At 43.6% G+C, this 21,415-nt stretch overlaps 1 protein-coding gene and 1 pseudogene across 12 annotated transcripts in view; one reads left to right on the top strand and one right to left on the bottom strand.

Annotated features, from left to right (window-relative positions):
- Window positions 1–20,137, top strand: part of LOC137222075 (uncharacterized) — a 147,546-nt gene extending 127,409 nt beyond the window's left edge. For 8 of the 12 annotated variants that reach the window (XR_010942286.1, XR_010942279.1, XR_010942280.1 and 5 more), the window contains 2 exons: window positions 12,317–12,584; window positions 13,730–16,113. Coding sequence is in view for 1 of the 12 variants with exons in the window: in XM_067732799.1 (XP_067588900.1) it covers window positions 12,317–12,375; window positions 16,495–16,645; window positions 18,189–18,265 (287 nt within the window). In the remaining 11 variants the exon portion in view is untranslated. Of the gene's footprint in view, window positions 1–1,702; window positions 2,130–12,316; window positions 12,585–13,729; window positions 16,114–16,494; window positions 16,646–18,188 lie in introns of those variants that run through there. The other 4 variants (XM_067732799.1, XR_010942296.1, XR_010942293.1 and 1 more) reach the window with 4 other exon arrangements.
- An 892-nt stretch (window positions 20,138–21,029) lies between these two features.
- On the bottom strand, window positions 21,030–21,133 carry LOC137222902 (U2 spliceosomal RNA; annotated as a pseudogene).
- Between the last annotated feature and the right edge of the window lie 282 nt (window positions 21,134–21,415).

The following is a 21,415-nucleotide window of genomic DNA, read 5'->3' as shown; positions in this document are numbered from 1 at the left end:
GGATGTATTGTACAACACAGGGAATATAGCCAATATTTGGTAATAACTGTAAATGTAAAGTAACCTTTAAAAAGGATATAAAAATTTTTTAAAAAAGAAATCATACTTAAAATTCGAAACAATTTAAATGTCCATCAACAGGAAAATGCACATATAAATTATTGGATTTCCCTACATGGGAATCCTACGTAGCGAAGAAAGTACATGATCTAGACAGATCTTTAAGTGTCAGCATGGATGAACCTAGCAAAGATAACGCTAAATAAAGCAAGTAACAAGAGAAAACAAAATAGAATACGATATGCAGTTTAAGAATACTTAAACATGTAGCCTACATAGAAAGACATCCATGCCACTGATGGAGACCAAGTTCAGAAGAGTGGTTACCCAGGGTCAGCTGGGGAGTGGCTGTGTTTGGGAAAGTGGTCACACCAGAGACTCTTCAACAGGAATGGTAATGTTTCACTTCACACGCTGGCTGGAGGACGGAGGAGTGTCTGCGATGTTATAATGTGAGCACGCTACATGTAAAAGCCATTGCTGACCACAACTAGGGGAACTGATGCGTGGGAGCTGGTAGTGGGTGGAGGCATCCAGAAGGTGGTGGTAGAAGAGGAACGTTGTACACGTAACGCCTAAGGCCTGACCAGAGGACGACTACTGCTCTAGAAACTGGACACAAATCCAACTTCTACGGCCAATCTTAGAAGACAAACTGAGGCATATTTAAAATTTTAACACTTTATGTGCGCAAAAATAGATTCAATTCACGCACCACAAAGCGGAAGAGGTGAGGAGCACTCCAGCCACAGGAGCTGCAGAGATGTTTATTTTAAAAGGGCAGAAGCAAAGCAAGGAAACGAGTGATTTGCTATGGCTTTAACGCCTAGTTGGTGGTTTGTGACTGGGTGTCCTCAGCGGTGTTCGTCACCCTGAGGCGCTGACAGGCTTAGATTTGGGTTGGTTTAAGTGGGCGGCCGCATCGCTAGAGCCACCGCAGGCTAACGGCCTCCTTGCAGGGTTAATTTACTAACACCAATTGTCTGAGTCCTTCCTCTTACTCAGTCACTTCACTTCCTACGCCTCACTTTCTCTTCTGCAAAGTGGATATTCAGTAGTAAATTCTCTGTGGAGGTGTCAGTACAAAACAAAGTGATTATTAGGAACCACGATCATGTCCTGAATGCACGGAACACGTCACCGTTTGCCAACCACCGTGTCAAGTCAGCAGAAACGACAGAAATTAAGAGCTCTCCGCAGAAATTCACACACCTGTGCACCAGGTAAGGGACCACAGGCAGACGTTCACTCAGCCTTTCCTGTGTCCCTCACGGAGTTCAAGCTCTCTTCTGGGCGGGGCGAGCACAGACACTTAGCGGGAGTTTAACTACTTTTAAAATGCGCTGATACAACCAGTTTCACTTTTGTTTGGGTCAATCAGCAAACGCTTTTTGGAAACCCCAAATTCTCCACACCTCCTACTTTTCGCGCTGCCATAGGCTCAAAGCTGCCGACACCACTCCTCAGGCCGCGTCGTCGGAGAGGCGGGTCTGCGTGCTGCTCCTCAAGCCGCGTCGTCAAGGGAGGCGGGTCTGCGTGCGGACGCACGGCGAGCTCGCAGAAGTCCTCGAGCCCCGCCCCCACGGGCCCGCCCGGAGGCTTAAACCGCAACCGCACGGCTCGGGAGGGCGTTGATGCCCGCGCCAACACCAGGCCGCGCGTGGGCTCCGGAGCGCGGCATGGAGGGCCCGGCCTAGCTTGGGCCGGTGGCCCTATATCTTCGGGCCGCAGCCGCTGGGCGGTGGGCGCCCGAGGGGCCGGGAGGCGAGCCGGGGCCCCCAGGCGGGTGTGGGCATCCTGTCTGCAGCCAGCGTCCCCGAGGCCGCGCTCAGGCCGTGAACACTCGGTGAAGCTGCGCCCGGACAGCGCGGCCGACTCCTTCTCGCGCTCTGAGGACCTGTGCGCGCTGCAGGACTCGGTGCCTCTGCCCTCCGTGCGGGCTTCCCTGAGGGAGGGCCTGCTGGACTTAACGCCTTCTGCCTCCGCGGGTAGACTGGGCGCCGCTCCTGAGCACCCTCTGCCCCTGATCTGTATCCAGAGCTTCTTCCAGCCACGGCTTGTCGAGACAGGTTTGTACTTCCCGCTTCCAGGGGCCCTCGTGTGGGCGCTGAGAAGCGGGGTTTTAAATGGTTAACGGTGGAGGGTGGGCACTAGAACCGGTGCCCAGTGCCCGGGTGTGCCTGCACGAGATGGGGCGTGCGGCCTAGGACTCCTGCCAGCTCGGTGACCCCGGCCGAGTGCCTTAAGGCTTCAAGGTCTCAGTGTTCTCATCTGTAGCATGGGCTTCACAGGACCCAGCCTCCGTGGCGGTTACAAGGATGCACTGTGTTAATGCTTCTAGACTCTACAAAGTAGAACACTTAGCACAGTTTGGAGCATCGTTAATTGTTGCACAGATGTTACCTGGTCTGTTGAATGACTTTGCCTGGTACACACCAAAGCGATTAGGAAATGGATATATCCCAGCTTCATTTCCTTTCCATTGAAACAGGGCTCAAGAAAATAAAAAATTTTTCCAATAGGTGTATCATATATAGTGGAAAGAGCACCGGAGTCAAGGCAGCTTAGGGTTTGAATTCCAGGGCTCATGCTCTCTGTGGCCTGGACAGGTTTGTTTTGCACTACACTCCCCACACTTGTAAAATGACATTAAAAACCACTCTTTCTGTGGGTTCTTAGAATTAATTAAGCAGGTTATGTGTGTAAAGTATCCTGGCACTTGAATGAGTTGTCAGAACCAAGGGCTGCTGGAGACCATGCTTCTGCCCTAGGTAATCTTCCCTTCTACTGGGCAGCAAGTAAACACAAGCACAGGAGTCAGTGCTCTGGAAGAAGTGAGTTCTGCTGCTACAGAGCACAGAATCTCTTTTTTCTTTGATTTAATTTTTATTCTATATTGGAGGATAGTTGATTTACAATGTTGTGTTAGTTTCAGGTGTACAGTAAAGTGATTCAGTTATACATATATCCATTCCTTTTCAGATTCTTTTCCCGTACAGTTTGTTACAGGATATGGAGTAGAGGTCCCTGTGCTATGCAGTAGGTCCTTGTTGATGATTTTATATATAGTCGTGTGTATATGTTAATGCCAAACTCCTAATGTATCCCTCCCCGCCATCTTTCCCCTTTGCAGAGCACAGAAACTTGGAAGGGAAAGTTCAGGGTAGGATTCTTGGAGGAAGGGCTGTCCTCTCTAAGGATATGTAGAAGCTCCTGGGGTGGCAGGAGAAAGCAGTGTGTGTTGAAGTTTGAGAAATGTAAGAAAATATGGCAAAACTAATGTACAGGGCTGGAACTCAGGGTTTGGGAAAGAAATGAGAGTTAATACTGAAAACTTAGTGGGGCCCAACAGAAAGGCGCCTTGTTTGTCCTGTCAGAAGTTTGGATGTTTATCCTGAAGGCTGCGGGAAACACCAAAGAACAGTGAAATGGAATTCTGGTTTAGAGACTCACTTGGACCTCCATGTGGAAGGCAGTTGATTGGGTGCAGGGTGAATTGTAATCTAAGGGTCCCACTTAAGTTATAAAAGGTGGGACCGGGTTTTGCAGATCTGAGAGAGAATGGGTGAGGCCTGGTGACCAGTTAGAAAAGGGAGGGCAGCAAGCGTGGGTGACATTTCACAGCTGCATCTTTTTGAGAAATACAGAGCACAGTAGAAAGGGATTGAGGGTGGCGAGAGGATCTTCCTTCATCTTCAGTGCTTTAGAGGGGCCTGGTAGACAGGTCTGGGCCCAAGGTACAGATGTGGGCTTTTGGGAGGACAGGTGTTTGAAGGCATGGTAGAGACTTAGGTTATCCACAAGAATATCCAAAGGATCATAGGTCTGAGAGTTTTTTTAAGTGAGTATATTTGAGGATGTTTATAAGCTGAGAGAAAGTAGCCAACAGAGGAAGGGTGTAAAGATCTAGGAGAGGAAGTGATTGTTCATTTGTTTTTGAAAAGCTGAACACTTGTCGTGTGCCTGGCCCGTTTCTAGGATCTGGGGTTCACAGCATCTGTTATCTCTTCTGCAAGGACAGTTCAATTTATGCCCTGGTGAACAGAAGTCAGATTATTCTTTGCATCCCATCCAGGTGTAAGAACTGTTTTGTACCTCGGAAGGGAAGCAAGCTTTATCCTTTGGTCACCTGCTGATGATAATAGCATTGGCTGAGACCTGACCATTTACAACGAAGGCACTTCTGTAGGTAATAAGTTCCAGGAGGGCCCGAACTGAGTATGTCTGTTTCAGCATTTAGCATGGTTTAGCATCTGAGAAGCCGGTACATTATTGGCATATAGTAGACTTAAAAATGAACATTTGTTGATTGTCTGAATGAGTGGATTTGTGTGATTCACATCCTATTTGCAGGTCCTATGCGCTGCAATGGATTTTCAGTGTCAGGTTGTGACAGTATTTATTACGGGGATTGGCATTGTTCCCTATCTAATGGATAAAGATTACACATGAAAGGACTTTACAGTGACATCTCAAAAGCCTCATAGGAATTACTTAACAAAAAAATAAAATTGGATTCTGTATAATTTTTAATTTGTAAGCTGGCCAGAACACTGGTATTTCAGCCAGTCCTCTGGTAGTTCCGATGACGTCCCCATGATCACCCAGGCATAATCAGAATGGCTTTAGGATTTGAGAGCCAAAATGTTCCTCAGTATTTACGGCTTTGCTAGTCCATTTAAGAAAATGGACTATTGAAAAAATAGCTTCAGACACAATATGGCATTTTATGATTTAGCATGAAATCTGAGAAATATAGAGGTTATCTGAAGCCTGCAATGGTAAAGTTCCCTCTGCTATTGAAGTTATTGTCTTTAAACAAAGATTCTACATCACTAATGCTATATATATTTTTTTTATGATATTCAGGTTAATTTCCTGTTCTCTCTAAGGAAGTAATTGGTTGGTTGGTATGAGAGATGGTGTGGCTTCCAAAGGTGAAAAGTATTATTTTGTTGTAATTTCCGGCTACCTAAGGATGGGAGAGGCCCAGGACACTGCAGTCAGTATATTATGTGGAGCAGGTTATATTGTGGTTTATTTATGAACTTTTACATGTTTATTTTCTTTTTTGCGGTACGCGGGCCTCTCACTGTAGCGGCCTCTCCCGTTGAGGAGCACAGGCTCCGGACGCGCAGGCTCAGCGGCCATGGCTCACGGGCCCAGCCGCTCCGCGGCAGGTGGGATCTTCCCAGGCTGGGGCACGAACCCGTGTCCCCTGCATCGGCAGGCAGACTCTCAACCACTGCGCCACAAGGGAAACCCACATGTTTATTTTCTATGCAAGTTTGTGTGCTCCTTTTTGAGTTTTGGTAGATAAGTGTTTTGTAACTTTGGAATACTTGGAGTTTTATATATATATATAACTTATATATATATATTTTTTTAACGTAGTAGTTAAAGCCGTGGAGAGTGTACTAGTCTACCTAGGTTCAAATTCTGGCTTTACCCTATGAATTCCCTGTGGCTTCCTCTGCTCACCTATTAAAATGGAGGATAATAAGACTGCTGTGGTGAGTTACTTACTAAGTGCTATTTAAGCATTTGCTATAATGATCCTGTATACTCGAAGGCAAGGAACTTGCCCCTTGATTGTCTCTGTATTCCTATTGTTTAAGAATTCCTAGTGCTTTCCTAGTGCATTGTCTTAGGATAGAGATAGCTCAGTATAGTTCTTCTCACTATAAAATACTGTTACGTTGAAAGTCTTTGCTTGTGTACTAATAATCTATGACATATCTGCTGAGGACAAGGAAAGGAATAGTTTTAAAACTGCAATGGATAACAAAAGATTGTATGATGTAATGCCTTTATTATGTAATTATAAAACTAACAAATGATCATGGTAGAAAATTTGAAAAACTCCTAGACAAAAGAGAGGTCAACAAAATTTGGAGTAACTTTCAGAGTGTAGAGTTGTCCATGAATATTAGTGCTTTCATTTTTTCTAGAACTTTAAGTCGACTCTGCTTCTTAAGAGTGTATTCCTGATATTTTATTTAATGATGTTTTCATCATGGGGACACACACACACAGAAATCTGTTAAAACAAAAAGAAAGAAAGACATGTAAATCACTGATGTTTCAGATAGCCACATGAAATAAAGTGAGAAAGGTCAACAAGCTGAAAGAATGTGGAGTATCATCTCCTTAATTGCTTACATAACTCTGATAATTACCTCTTTGTGGATAAAGTAATTAATGGGGAATCTAATTCAAGAAAAATGTATGAACTTCAAGCCTTCTCAAAGCCAAGTATTTCTTTCCACAAAAGGTTACTTTCCACGGCCATTCTTCCTTATTACCAGACAGGGAAAGAGTATTGTATGGCAAAGGATCTTCCTGAAGGAGCGTGCTTCCCACACTGATTGTCATAAATGACTTCGGAATTACTGTTGCTGTATTACCAAAATCTTAAACTAGGATATTTTGACAAATGCGGTCCTTAGTTAATTTTTAGAGCTACAAACTGTCAGATGGCTCTGAAATAACAATTGTCTGGCTATTCTTCAGGGTGATCACAATATGGTAATGACCTTGAGGTATCATTAAAAAGCAGGAAGGTGTGAGTCTTCCTTTGGTGCCAGAGTGAAATGCGAGTTGGAGTTGGAAAAGAGGCCCACAACCAAGTGATAGAGAAGGAAATGTGAGGTCATTAGTGAAAAACCAGGTTGAAGTTAAGGGGAAGAGGCATGAGGAAATGGTCAACTGTTACAGTATTACAAAGATCATCAAGGAGCATATCCATGAATGTGGTTTGTATTGCAATCTGCTGAAAAAGAGACAAATATCCTGGCCTGGCCTGCATGGAGATTATATTTTATTGATTCTGATAATAGATTATTGTTGAAAAGGGCCTCCTATAAATTATAACCATGCAAAGGCAGCAAGATAAATTTATTTTTCTTTATGTATGTGTTTCTCATTCCTACTCACTTCTCTCTTAGGGGAAGAGAAAATCACACACACAAAAAATGTCAAGTCTCAGCTATTCCTTTTCAAAATAATTTTTTTCCAAATTCCAGTGGAGGCAATAGGTTAACTGTTAAGATTTGTAAGGCTCAAAAAGCTAGATTTTTACAAAGTGTAGCCAAATTTTATTACATAAATAATAGCTTTAGAAAGAATATATGATGATGAAAATTTGGCAAAAGCTGGCTTTTCTTCCGTGAATGACTTCACTGTGTTGGGAGAAGAGGCAGAGAAGAAATCAAAGTAATTAAACATGGGGTGAGTTTTCCTGATAGGGGACTCTAGTGCTTTAAAATAGACTAGATAATCCTAGAGATAATCTGAGGGTAGAACAGACCAATGCCTCATTTCCAATCTGGTACCCTGGAAGAAAACAGTATATTTTCTTTGAGGTCTTGAGAGGTTTTTCTTCAGTTTTGTTTTGGTTTTGGTTCATTTTGTAATCAACCTTATTAAGGTATCATTTACATACAATAAAATGCAGACATTTTTAGTCAAGGGTTCAGTGACTTTTAATTAATGTATACATTTGTTTAACTACCACCCCCATAAAGATAGATAACAATCCTAAAACCCTAGAAAGTTTCCTCCTAGGCTTTTGCAAAAGTATCCCCATCTCCCACCCCAAGGCAACCACGGATCTGTTTTTTATCTTTAGAGATGACTTTTGCCCAGTTTAGAATTTCATGTAAGTTGAATAATACAGTAGGTGCCCTTTTGATCTGGCTTCACTTGCTCAGCATATGGTTTTTGAGATTCATTCATGTTGGCATGTTTTAAACCAGGACTTTAGCCTGGGTGGCTGATGTTGTCTGAAGGCACCTATAGGTACATCTGAGTCTCTGGCATTGTCACTGTCTGTTCTTGGCTCCGTATTTTCAACTTTACTAAGAAGCACAAGGTTGAAGTAAGGAAGATCATTGTCAGTATAATGGAGGTGAAGTGGGTTCTGTTATATAATATTCTCAGCAAAAATTGACCTGCTTGGAATCATTGTGTTGGTAATCAACAAGGATACTCTTCCTCCAAAAGCCTTGATACTATAAAACTTCTAAAGGACGCTGTCGTAGGACTCTTTTAGTTTTCATTTTTTGGGAAACATTTCTGGAAAAATCAAATGCTCACAACCTGAAAGAAGCAATTATTCACCTGAAGGCTAACTCTGCTAAAGTTGAGTTGTCCGACCTTTACATGCTGATAGAAGCCAAATAGCCTTGCAAAACAATGCTCTCTTATTGGATATAAGCATATAGATTGTTTAAGGTGGACGTGTGTATGCAGTAAAGTGAAAAAACAAAGAATCTTTGAGTTTCCCTTGCTGGTTTTTTTTATTTTTTCATTTAAGTTTCTATAGCGTATGCTAATAGTTCAGGGAAACCTCAATTTAGTTTTAGGTCCACTCTACATAAATGTTGAAGTACTCCATACCCACCTTTTTTCTACCTTCCTTCTTTTCTTCCATCTTTCCTTTCTAACTTCTTATAATCCATTATACTTAATCCTGCATTTGCTGAGGTGGCAATTAGTGTAGGAAAATTGAAAGCACTGTGAAATTTTGCTGTTCAGAATGCATGTTGACCAAATTCTATATTGAGAAAAGGTCTGAATTTACCCAGAGTAACCCTTTCTCAACGTCTTTGAATAAAGGCCATAGAAACTGGGCTATATATAGTATCCTGACAGGTATGTAGAACTCGTAGCAATTGCCCTAAAGAGCTTACCTAGCATAGATGCATATGAATGCATTTAATGATTGTTTTATTGGCAGCAGTGCCAACATACACAGTCTATTTTGTTTTATATCATTCTCATTACCTGCTCTTTACCACTGTATAATGGTAATGGTGTGGTATCTATGGCTTGTGAATTTCACGGCCAAATAATATGTAATTTATTGCACACTTCAGTGTAGACGATGGAGACTCCATAACTTTTCATGTGCTCTTTGCCCCTTTGGAATGTATTACACTGAGATCAGGCAAAGTAATAAATTTATTTCAAATGTGCGTGATAGCTAAACATCAATTAGGACTGATGGGCAATACTTCTTCTTCCAGCAAGATAACAGTTTTTAAAGACTAAGCCATTGAACGTGGAGTTACTGAACATGGGACTCAGTTCACTGGGATCCTTCTTAGAAAAATAAAGGACAACTTGAATTGGATTTGTGTGGCTTATTCAAGTAGTAACTAATCAGCTACATCTTGGTGAACTTAATTTGTCACAATCGTTTGGTATTTTATTAACTCTCTTCCCCTTCTTCCCCCGACTCTCATGAGAATGGATCATGAGTATCTTAAAACATACTAAGTCGTCTTCCATCCCTGTTAATCTAAATACAGAAGCACACTTTCCTTATCGAATGCAACTTACTGTCTTTTAGAGTAGCTGTGGTTTTAATTCTCTACAAAATTAAAACCAGCAAAGAGAAACATTTTCAAGGAGGCACACATTGTAGAGCTTTAGAAAGAAGACTTTAGAATTAAGGGCAAATATATCGATTTATAGCTAAAGCACCTGAGGCCTAAAGTAGGAAGGTAACCATCAAGGTCAGGGAAGGGGTGGAAGATCAGGTTTCAAGCTGAGAAAGAGTCTAGAGGGACTCAATCTGATCAGCTCAAAAACCGAAAGGAGATCAGGAATGTTCTGGGAAGGCTGGCATCTGGCCTCCAGTGTGGGATTCAGATGGGGAGTGGTTCCTGGGGGAACTGAGCTTCTGCAGTAGGCAGAGAAGTCCACCTCCCCTCCGGAAAGTGCCACTGACATCAGGGAGTTGAGGGGAAAGAGCAATGAATTCCAGTCCACCTGAGAAAGCAGGCCAGACTGATTAACTCTGAATTTAGGCTTATTTCAGATACTTCTTGAGAAAGAACTTGCACAAGAGCAAGTCCCACGCAGCCTCTTTTAAATCCATGCCCAGTATTTTCTGGTGGAGCTGCTTAAACCCTCCAAGTGACTCCAGTATTTTAATTTCACTCTGTATTTAATTCCGACAGTTCTATGATTGATTATTTAATGGGCAAATAAGTAGGGTCACAAAAGAGTGTGAATGTATTTTACAGGATGAGGATGGGCGGAGTGGAGCAGTCTGAAATAGGACACCAATAAAAAGGGATCTTGGTAAAGAAGACCGTCTATTAGAAATGGAGAGGAATTACCAAGGGAATTAGTGCCTGACACCACGCCCTTCTCTCTGCATGTTTAGAAGCTAGTTTCTAATTTTATTTTCATAGGAGATGTCCCTGTGATGAATTGTCTTTAATTCCATACTATTTATCACATGGACATATTGTGAAGTTTGTGTGAGAGAAAGCAAGTATTAGAATTTGTCTTGCAAGCAGCTATAAGCACTGCCTGGAACAGTCTAGGATAGAAGGAAAAGGAAAGGAAGGTGGAAACAAAGGAGAAAGACAGCTAATGATGCTGGAGTCTCTCGCTAGGATTTGTGGTATCTCGTTTTGAAACTAAGTACAGAAAGTTAGAACTTGACTGATTGTTTCTTGATCACGGTTTGTTTTCATTTTTGCTTTTTTCTTGCTCTCTCATCAGTTATTCCAGCCAGTGCCATGTCATTTTCAGTTTCAGTAAGCATGCCTGTCTTGTTTCCATTTGCATTATTCATGCAAACGTTGATTGAACTGATGACCCCGAGTTATCACGAGAAACATTAGATACACCAGTGGATACATTTCTTAATTTTAGAAAAAAATTACGGAGTGAAGGTTAAAATAACTCCTCTTCAATTTGTCAGTTAAAAAAACTTCTCCTAACATACAATACCTCATTGCCTAACAATGCCAGATAAATGAAGAATTCCTATGTATTCATGAATGCAGGCTAGTCTGTATATTTTTTGGCAGGTATGACCGTTACCGAGGGTAATGGCCTTGTTTGCTGGCCATGTCCTGTCTCCTAGAAAGTTGTACTTTCCGTTTTCTTTCAGTTGGTCCATTGGATATCAGAGGTGAATTTATAAAACTATACTTCCCTTTACACTTACTTTGTTTTGTTTTGTTTTGTTTTACTTGAAGTATAGTTGATTGACAATGTTGTGTTTCAGGTGTACCGCCAAGAGATTCAGATATATATATTTCTTTTTCAGATCCGTTTCCTTTATAGGTTATTACAAGATATTGAATATAGTTGCCTGTGCTATACAGCAGGACCTCGTAGTTTATCTACTTTATACATAGTATACACTTACTTTGTGTGATCCACGCTGGTCAGACCACATAATTATTTTCACTTCTGATATAATTTTTTCAGGTCCAACCTCAAATCTTTGATGAGAAGATATTTTAAAATAAGTTTAGCATGTGTGTGCTCTAAATCCAACAGTAGTTATTAGAGATATGATTTTGCACTAGGTATTCCTCTCTTTTTTTTCTTGGCCAACCAATTGAAAATTAGTTTTTATTTTCTGGTTGGTTTGCTAGATGTTTATGACTATAATAAACGTGTTAAATTTTCTCTCATATCTTAAAGCACAATCTGAATTAGCAATGCATATTGTGCTATACATAGGGGCTGTGATATAAATGTAGTTTCTAACTTCAAAAACATATAGCCTAGAAGGGAACACAGACACATATGCAGCAATTATGGCAACTGCATCTGTTTACTAAGTGAAATAGTACTGAGATGCATAAAGTGCTAGCAAGCCTTGAACAGGCAAATCAGCTTCAAAAATAGATGCGCAGTTCTTTAAAAATCTTTTTAACATTTTTCCAGCTACATGTAGAATATAACTTAGCATAAAAACGGTATGGGTTGGAGGATATGGGGAGGGGGAGGGTTAAGCTGTGACAAAGTGAGAGAGTGGCATGGACAGATATACACTACCAAACATAAAATAGCTAGTGGGAAGCAGCCGCTTAGCACAGGGAGATCAGCTTGGTGTTTTGTGACCACCTGGATGGGTGGGATAGGAAGGGTGGGAGGGAGACAAAAGAGGGAGGGGTTATGGGGATGTATGTATATGTATAGCTGATTCACTTTGTTATATAGCAGAAACTAACACAGCATTGTAAAGCAATTATACTCCAATAAGGACATTTAAAATAAATAAATAAGTAAAAGAAGACTGACTCATGTAATTAAAAAAAAAAAAGAAATTCTTTTGTCCTGGATTCAAGAGAAGGGATGAAGTAAAAGGATGAGGAAGAACAAGAAGAGGAAATGTGAGCATGGAGAGGGTAGGAGGAAGAGCAGAAGGCAAATAAGTGTATGTGCTTCCCTTGCCATCCCTGACTTTTTTTTTTTTTTTTTTTTTTTTGCGCTTCAGGAAAACCCAAAAGCCAGAGAAGAGCACGGAGGTGGTCACCACTGCATGTGAACAAAAAGGTGGAGAGAAGAGAATGGTGGTAATCTGGGCAGGCAACTGGAGGGTGACCTGAGTGCATCTCACCAGGGAAGAGTCCCGGTTCCATAGAACCCCTGAAGATGTCAGGCTCTTATGTTTAGATGGGGGGCCGAAGGCATCTGTGGGGTCACCACATACATCACTCCTGGAGGTGTTGTTCACATTGTGTTCTTTGTAAAGAGTGTCCCTGGTGAGGTTCAACATCTCCCTCTGCAGGACCCAGCCTTGCCCTCCCAACCCGCCGAGGTCAGCAGGCAACATCCCCAGTAAATCACCAGGTGTGGTGAGATATCTGGAGTGGCCCTGGTACCCCCCAGTTCAGGCGTCCTGGGGAAAGGGTGAGGAGGACAGAGGCACCGGGGCTTCTTCTCACGCAAGCAGACAGCTCACCTGGCCCAGCGCTGCTGCATCCCTGTGGGCACGCGGTAGCCCTGGCATCCGGTAGGGGACACTGCAGGATCCACACCTGGCTGGGATTTGCCCACCCCTTGGGGACCCCGCAGCCTCTGTGGAGCCCCACTGAAGGGCCTGGGTCACCTCATGGCACCATTTCTCAACCTGAGGTTCTATAGATTTTCCATAGATGTGTAAAAATTGAATACAACACACACACAAAATGAAGGCAATTCAAAGCAATGCTAATTTAGGATGAGTTAAAGGGCCAGGATTCCAAATTAATTATGACCTTAAAATTAGATAACAAATACATCTGGTTTTATTACCTGCTGAAAAGCAGTGTCTTCTACAAACTTTTCATGTTGGGATACAGCAAAGCTATAGAATTTATGATTCTATGACCACAGCATCAGGATATTTTTAAATTAAAAAGCACAGGCAAGTTTGGCTGGGGTGTTAAAGAAAGAAAAATGATTATTAGGGGAAAAGGGAACATTGCGGTTCTCTGCCCACTTCCACTGTGCTGGTCTCATGATGGGCCGTGTTGCGTGTGGGCTGGAGGGACAGGGTCACTACTCCCACCTGTGTCATCAGACCTCCCACTCACAGCGCCCAGGTGGGAGGGACCCACACTTTTCACCCTGGAGCCCCAGAGCCTCCCCTTTCCTCTGCATCACTTTCACTGTTCAGTGGACCAATCACTTGAATGCCGCCCGGCCAAATGCCCAGGTTAAATCGCCCCTGTAGGACAGGTCTCTCTGCTACCAGAACACACTTGGCAAAGAGCAGCAAACAGGCCCCAGTGCCCTGGGGATGTGAGCCCTGGGGATGTCAGGGCCCAAAGTCACTTGCAGGGTCTGAGTAGCCCCCTGGGTCCCACACACCGACCCCAGGGAGCCCACCACCCCACTGACTCCAGTCCCTGCCTTTGTGTGGCAGGTTCTGGTCTGACACCTGTGAGGACTGTGACCTGGAGTCCTCAGCCTGAGACTCAGAGGGGATGGAGCTTGTGCAGCGTCTGGCAGCTTAAATGAGACACGAAGCCAAGGAAGGAGGGCCGCCTCTCTGCTCCCCCTCCGCTCCTGAGTCAGCTAGTGAGTGCCGGTTACTTCCTGTCGGAGCTGTACAGATTTAGCATAAATTTTAGATATAGGTCTTATTTTTAACAGTGAAAGGCTGTTACATCAAGCAAAATTGATCTCCTCCTCGGTTTTTTTTTAAACATTTCTATGTAAGACAACACACAAGTATAGAAAAGCACCCTCCACAAAGGGAGGGCTCAGTGAATTACAGTGGGCGCTCCACTCTGGGGAGCAGTAGTTTTTCCCTCTGTGAAAGCCCAGATGCTTCTGAGAAGCTCCTCTCAGCTTCCTTACTCTGGCCCGACCTCCACAGCGGAAATCCCAAAGGGACTGGATTCTCCCAGCCCTCCAGCACCCTCCACTACTTTCTGATTGTGCTGCCACACTCATTTTGAGTTATTTGTGTGTAAATCACTGCACTTGGAATATACGTGGAGTAACTGATTTCATTTTTATAACTGAATAAGTTAGCACTTATTCTTCTCCCCTTCTACAGGGGGCAGCCAGGGTGCTGGGGACGTCCTGTATATTGAACTGGGGTTGGTAACAGATGTGTTTATATTTACAAGAAACCATAAAGCTCTACGCTTAAGATCTGTGCCCTGTACAATACACCAAGTAAACTTCAATTAGAAAGAGATGCCAAAAAAATTTCCCCACAAAACAAACTTCAGGGCCAGGTGGCTTCCTCTGATTTCTACCAAACATTTAAGACAGAAACGATACCCGTCTCCTACACACTCTTCCAGAGAACAGATACAGAGGGAACACACCCACACTGCTTTCATCGGACCAGGAGAATACTGATGTCGTACCCGCAGCAGATATTACAGGACAGGAGAAATTACAGGCTAAAGACTTCTGAATGTCGATGTCAAAATCCAAAAGCAAATATTAGCAGTCTAAATCTAGAGGTTTTCAGAAAGGAAGGAAACTAGGATTTCGTGGCGGTATTTCCAGTGGTTGATGTGGACAGGATCACTGGGTGTTTGGGTGCTGCCTGGGAACGTGGAGAGAAGGGACAATGCCATCGGGTTAGTGGAATGAACATTTGGTGACAGAGATTAGGAGGGCCTGGGTCATCCTCAGAGACAGTCCTGGGATGGGGTCTCTAGGCTGTGGCTATGGAGGGGTCCCTCTAGAAGGGCATGGGCCTCTCTCCTGTGCCACTGCAGGGTCTAGGGATGGATGAGGAGTTTGTAGGGGCTGGATTTTGATGAGGAAGGATGAGCAGAGAAGGTGCGCCCTCAGAGCCAGTGCAGCCACGGCCCCTCCCCAGCCAGGCCGTAGCCCAGGCTACTCCAACAGTTGCTCACATCAATAGTCAGGCGACAGTGGGGCACGCCAGCTTCACCCACTAAACCACCAAGCACAGCCCAGCAGGCCACTGTCCTCATTAATCAGCACTACCTGTGCATCCAGGGCTGGTTGTTGAAGACCAAGCTAATTTGTTAGAGACGTGCCATGTGGGCAACTGGCTTGGAGAGACCAGGGCTCTGAGCCACGTGGAGACAAGCCGACCACTGGTCAGACCACCAGGAGGCTCACCCAGTGTGTGAAGACGCTGAGGGAGGAGGGACGTAGATGGGACCCCCTGATCCTTCAAGGGACCTTCTTTCAGGGATATTTAAGAGCTGTGGGGTCAGGGATCAACATGTAAGGGAGGCAGCGGGTCAGGCATGGGCCCTCCTGTTGGCTCAGACCCCTCCTGTCCTTGGAGCAACCATGGGGCAGGCAGGAGGATTGGGGGCATGGAGGGAGGGGAGCCCTGGGCTCAGGGGTCCAGAGCACCATCTAGAGGATTCAGGGGTTCAGGGATTTCTGTCCCAGGGAACCAACTACATTCCTGTCCCACATCCATCTGTCATCAGCTTTGCGACTCCGGGAAAGTCACTTACAATCTCAACATTTTCGTGCCATGTACCATAAAATATGGTTCACAGCACCTGCCATGAGTTCCCCACGGGGCTGATGTGGGGATCACAGGAGGTGATGACAGATATTCTTCACAAGCTCTAAAGCATCACACCCATAACCTTCCCCACTCCCCTGCCCTGTGGCATCCAGGTCCCCTCTCTGGAGGCAGCACTACCACATTTCTTGCTTATTCTTCCAGACATTTAATATTTGCACACTTAGGTAGCACTTATGAAGTAACCATCATTTTTCATCAGGGTCTACCTGATTTGCTGTATTAAGCTTCATCATGTAATACTAATAAGTGGGCCCTATTGACATTTCCATTATCGCAGAACAAGGAACTGAGGACAGAGGGTCTGCATAACTTTCCCAGGTTCATGTGGCTTCTGGTATGATTTGAATCCAGACCATCAGGCACCAGCCCCCACTCTGTCGGTCACTGTGCTGTGCTCCCTTTCTGTATTATCTCACTAAATAAAGTCATGTCCCCGTGCAGTCAGCCTGCTGGCTATTTTAAGTGCACACCACATTGCAACACCCTCTTCTCAGCCCAGCTTCGATTCACATGACTCCCCTAGACTCCCCTAGGAGGCTGGTGAACAAACAGAACAGACGTGTGACCTGGGAATGAATTGACACCTCTGCATGGTCTTCTCCCAGCAACATATCAATAGTTCTCTCAGTTTCTGTCGTGTTTTCCAGGATCATGACTCGGGTACCAAGAAGAAAAGGAAGATTATAAAGGAATCAAACACAGGATGCACAAGAATATCATCTGCGATCAAGATAATCTGCTGGCCATCCGCAGCGGTGGTTCAGGCACATCAGAATCAGCATCTGGCCAAACAACAGGGTAGGGACACAAATAGCACCCCCACTAACCACTCCATTGAAGGTACTGTGGAAATAATACCAGCAAGTAGATTCAGGAGCAATGGCTGTAGTTTGTACAGCAGAGCCTGGATCTGGCTGAGGGAGGATTGGGCAGGGAAGGTGCCCACTCAGAGCCGGTGCAGCCACTGCCCGCTCTTAGGCAGGCCTTAGTCCAAGCTGCTCAGATGACTGGTCAGTTTCTAGTCAGTGAGACCCTGGGGTCCTGTAAACTTCATCTGTTAAGCCACCAAAACACCAGCCCAGTAGACCCTGTTCCCAGCTAATGAATATTAACTGCTCATCATCCAGGTTTGATCAGTTGAAGATGATGCTAATTCTCTGTGCAACTGTCATGTGGGCAGTTGGTTTGGACTGTCCTGGGTTTTGAGTCAGTTAGGGAATCAAGTAGACTACTGGTCATTCAGGGTGGTCACCTGACCACCAGGAAGTCTCACTGCAAATCAGCTGCTAGAATCAAGTGCTGAGGGGGAAGGGAGGGAAGATGCACACATATTTGGATACCCCGGTCCATCAGGGGGTCTGCATTTGGGGGAAAGACATGGTATTTGGGGTCAGGGATTGAAACGTAGAGCCAGGCGGTGGGTCCAGATTTGAGCCATTCTCTTGGGCCAGGCACCTCCTCCGAGTACCAGCTGTCTCCCTGCAGCATCCTTGGGGCAGGAGGATGTGGGAAAGGGAGTGAGGAGAGCTCTTGGTTTGTGTATCCAGGGCATGATCTCATGTCCATGTGTTCAGGAATCTCTATCCCTCCCCTGCCTCAGACCCATCACTCATCAGTGCTGTGACTCTGGGCAAGTTACTCAATCTGTCTAAATTTCAGTGCCCTGAACCATAAAATATGGGTCACAGCCCCTACTCTGCCCACCCCACAGTGCATCACAAGAAATAATATTCTTTCCATGAGCTCTAAAACTTCTTACTCATGTCATTAATGTGAAAAAGTAGGCTCTCTCCTCCTGTTTGTAGCCTCCTAGGTGCCCTTTCTGGAGACGACCTACTTAGTCTTCCAGGCATTTAATACTTGAACATTTATGTAGGTAGCACTTATGAAGTACCCATCATTTTTCTTCAGGCTTTGTATTTACTAATTTTTAGCCTCAGAACATAATACGAATAAGCAGGTCCTACTAATATTTCCATATCCCTGGCCAGGGAACTGAGAAACAGAAGGGCTAAGTTACTAACCTTCCCAGGTACACGTGGCGTTCAAATAGGATTTGATTTCAGGCCATCAGGCACCAGCACCCATACTCTCCCTCTTTGTGTTGTGCTGACTTTGTACTTGTCTCATGTAAATAAAGTTATTTTCCCCATGTGATGAGCCTGTTGGGTATTTTAAGTGCACGCTCAAATGCAAGGTCCATCTTCATAAGCCCTACTTTGCTTCAGGGGACTCCCTGGGCAGCTAGTAATAAGGAGATCTGAAGTTTCACCTGTGAATAAGTTAAGACTTTTGCCAGGAAGATGTCAACACCTCTCACTATTGTGAATGTATTTCCTAGGAACTTGTTTCAGGAATATGAAGAGAAAAAGACAAGGATTCAAACCAATGATACATATGGGGATTGATCCTCCGTGAAGAAAATATACTGGCTGGCCCTCACCGTCATTCAACAGCTCAAAATGAACATCTAGTCCCAAAGGGTTGAGCCTCAAATATCATCCCATACAAGCCACTCCATTGAAGTCACTGTGGGAATTCCATCCTGAAACTGATCAAGAGTAATGACTATAAAAATGTTGTCATATTATCTTTTGATTGAGATATAATCCATATTCCATCAATTCACATATATATATTTTTTTGGCGGTACACGGGCCGCTCACTGCTGTGGCCTCTCCCGTTGCGGAGCACAGGCTCCGGACGCGCAGGCTCAGTGGCCATGGCCCATGGGCCCAGCCGCTTACGCCACATGTGGGATCTTCCCGGACCGGGGTATGAACCCGCGTCCCCTGCACCGGCAGGCGGACTCTCAACCACTGCGCCACCAGGGAAGCCCCACATTTTTTATTAACTGTGTGATTCGGCTGCTTTTAGTGTACTCAGGTTTTGCAATGAACATCTCTAATTCCAGTACATTTTCATCATCCCCAAGAGAAACCTCATACCTAGTATCAGTCATTCTCATTCTGTCCTCCCCTTTCACCCCAGCCCTGGGTCTTTCTGTCTCTATTGATTTTCCTATGCTGGACATTTCATATGAAAAGAACCACACAATGTGCGGACTTCTGACTTTTGCAGTAAGCAAAATGTATTCAAGGTGCATCCAGGTTGTAGCATGCATCTGTCCTTCACCCTTTTAATGGCTGAATAATAGTCATTGTATGGATAAAACACATTTTATTTTTCCATTCCTCAGTTGGTGAATAGTTGGGTTGTTTCCACTTTTTGACTATTATAAATAATGATACGACAATGTAACACTCATGTACAAGTTTTTGTGTGAACATATGTTTTTTATTTCTCCTGGACATATACCTGGGAGTGGACTTCCTGGGCCATACTGTATCTCTGTGTTGAACTTTTTGAGGAACGGCCAAACTATTTTCTTTTTCGTATTTGCACCAGCGATGCTTGAAAGTGCCAATTTCCCCACATCATTGCCAACTCTTGTTTTTAAAAAAATTATATGGCACAATAGTGGGTATGAAGTGGTATCTCACTGTGGTTTCAGTTTGCATAATTTTGACTAATAATTTTGGACATGTTTTCATGTGCTTATTGGCAATTTGTGTCTCTTCTTTGGAGCAGTATCTATGCAGATTCTTTTTCTCATTCTTAAAATTTGGTTATTTGACATTTTATTGAGTTGCCAGTGTTCTTTACATATTCTGAATACTAGGCTTTATCTGATATATGACTTGCAAACATTTTCCTTCATTCTGAAGGTTGTATTATGTCTTTCTTGATGGTGTTCTTTGAAACACAAAGGATTTTAATTTTGATAAAGTCCAATTTCTTTTTCCTTTTGTTGCCTGTGCTTTTGCTATCATATTTAAGGGTTCATTGCCAAATCCAAGACTATGAAGATTTATCTCTTTTTTTCTTCAGAACTTTGTATAGTTTAACTCTTATATTTAACTCTTTCATCCATTTTAAATTCAAAGTCTATTTTGTCTGATATTGGTATAGACACTCCTGCTCTCTTTTGGTTACTATTTGAGTTTTCTCACTGAGGTTGGAATTCCTTTTTCTATCCTTTAACTTTCAACCTGCTTGAGTCTTTTGATCTCAATTAAGTCTCTTGTAGACAGCATATAGTTGGATCATATGTTTTTACCTATTCCGCCAATCTCTGTATTTTGATTGGAGAGTTTAATCCATTTATATTTAAAGTAACTGCTGACAAAAAAAAGACTTATTTCTGCTATTGTGCTGTTTCTTTTCCATCTGTCCAAAGCTTTTTTGCCCCTCATTTCCTGCATTCCTATCTTTCGTTGTGTGTGTTTAGCTGATTTCTTACAATAAAATATTTAAATTCCTTTCTCACTTCCTTTTGGGACTATTCTATAGCTATTTTCTTTGTGTTTACCATGGGGATTACCTTTAACATCCTAAAATTAAAACACTCTAATTTGAATTTATACCAGGTTAAACTCAACAACATCCAAGTTCTTGAAGCTAAAAGAGCATCCTACTATCTCAATGCAAAAGACCTTCTCCAAGACACACTGCAGTTTCTGCCTGGCTGGGACATTGCCCCAGAGTGGGGTTAAGTTTAAGGAGTGAAGGAGGCATACATTTCCATCCTCTGGATCACTGCTCACCAAAAAATACATAATGCCAGGCACATATGTAATTTTGAATTTTCTAATGAACACACCAGGAAAATGAAAATGGTGAAGTCAATGTAAATAATAGATTTTTAATTCAGTATCTGCAAAGTGTTAGAATTTTTACATGTGGCATGAGAAATGTGGTCATATTACGAGGGCTTGAGAGCCGCATGGGGCAAGATAGAGGACAAACAGCATGCACTTGAAACTCTAAGAAGTGAACGCTAACAGGCAGATGGGGCCTGGAAGTCCAAAGTTGAATAACAGCCCATAACAGGGTGATTATGGTGGGGTTTTTTCCTGCCTCTGTCTCCCAGTTTACGCAAGGCACGCAAAGTCCAGCAACAGCTGAAAGTTAAAACCATGGGATCAACCTTTTATTTCTAGCCAGACAAGTGAGAAAGTGGGGGGCTTGGATGTTGAGGAGTGAGGGGGTCATCCCCATTGGTCTTTTTCTCCCCAGTTACCACATCTCCCCTGCAACCTCAGTGATGGCAGAGGCCTTCACTGAGAAATGGCCTGTGTCTTTGGACAAAGGAACAGGTTAAGAGGCTCCTATTGTCTGAAAAGTGTGGGGGCATGCCCGTTATTTTCCTTTCTTTTCTCTTGCTATTTAAATTGACAAGAACAGGTACTACACTTGATCTTAGCCGAAAGGCTGAGATGAAATAGACAAAATAAACTTTAAGCTAAAATTACTGTCAAGTATAAATTTTACTAATCTAGTAATTCCAAAGGACCAAAGAGCAGGGCAGTGGCTTTATTGAGAACCCAGGATTTCCGAGTGTCCACCGTGCTCAGTCACTTTTAAATCATCAGCACAGCCCTATAATTCAGAGATTTAGGTGAAGTGACTTGCCCAGGGTCACACAGCTAAGTGAGAGTCTTCTGGGACCAACAGTAACTTTTGCAAAGGCGTCTCTTGCTATACTTAATCACTGCCACCATCTGA

This window comes from Pseudorca crassidens, chromosome 3 (genome assembly GCF_039906515.1).
Source record: "Pseudorca crassidens isolate mPseCra1 chromosome 3, mPseCra1.hap1, whole genome shotgun sequence".
Lineage (NCBI taxonomy): Eukaryota > Metazoa > Chordata > Mammalia > Artiodactyla > Delphinidae > Pseudorca > Pseudorca crassidens.
The sequence above is the reverse complement of the archived record's forward strand: the minus strand, read 5'-3'. Positions and strand labels throughout refer to the sequence as shown.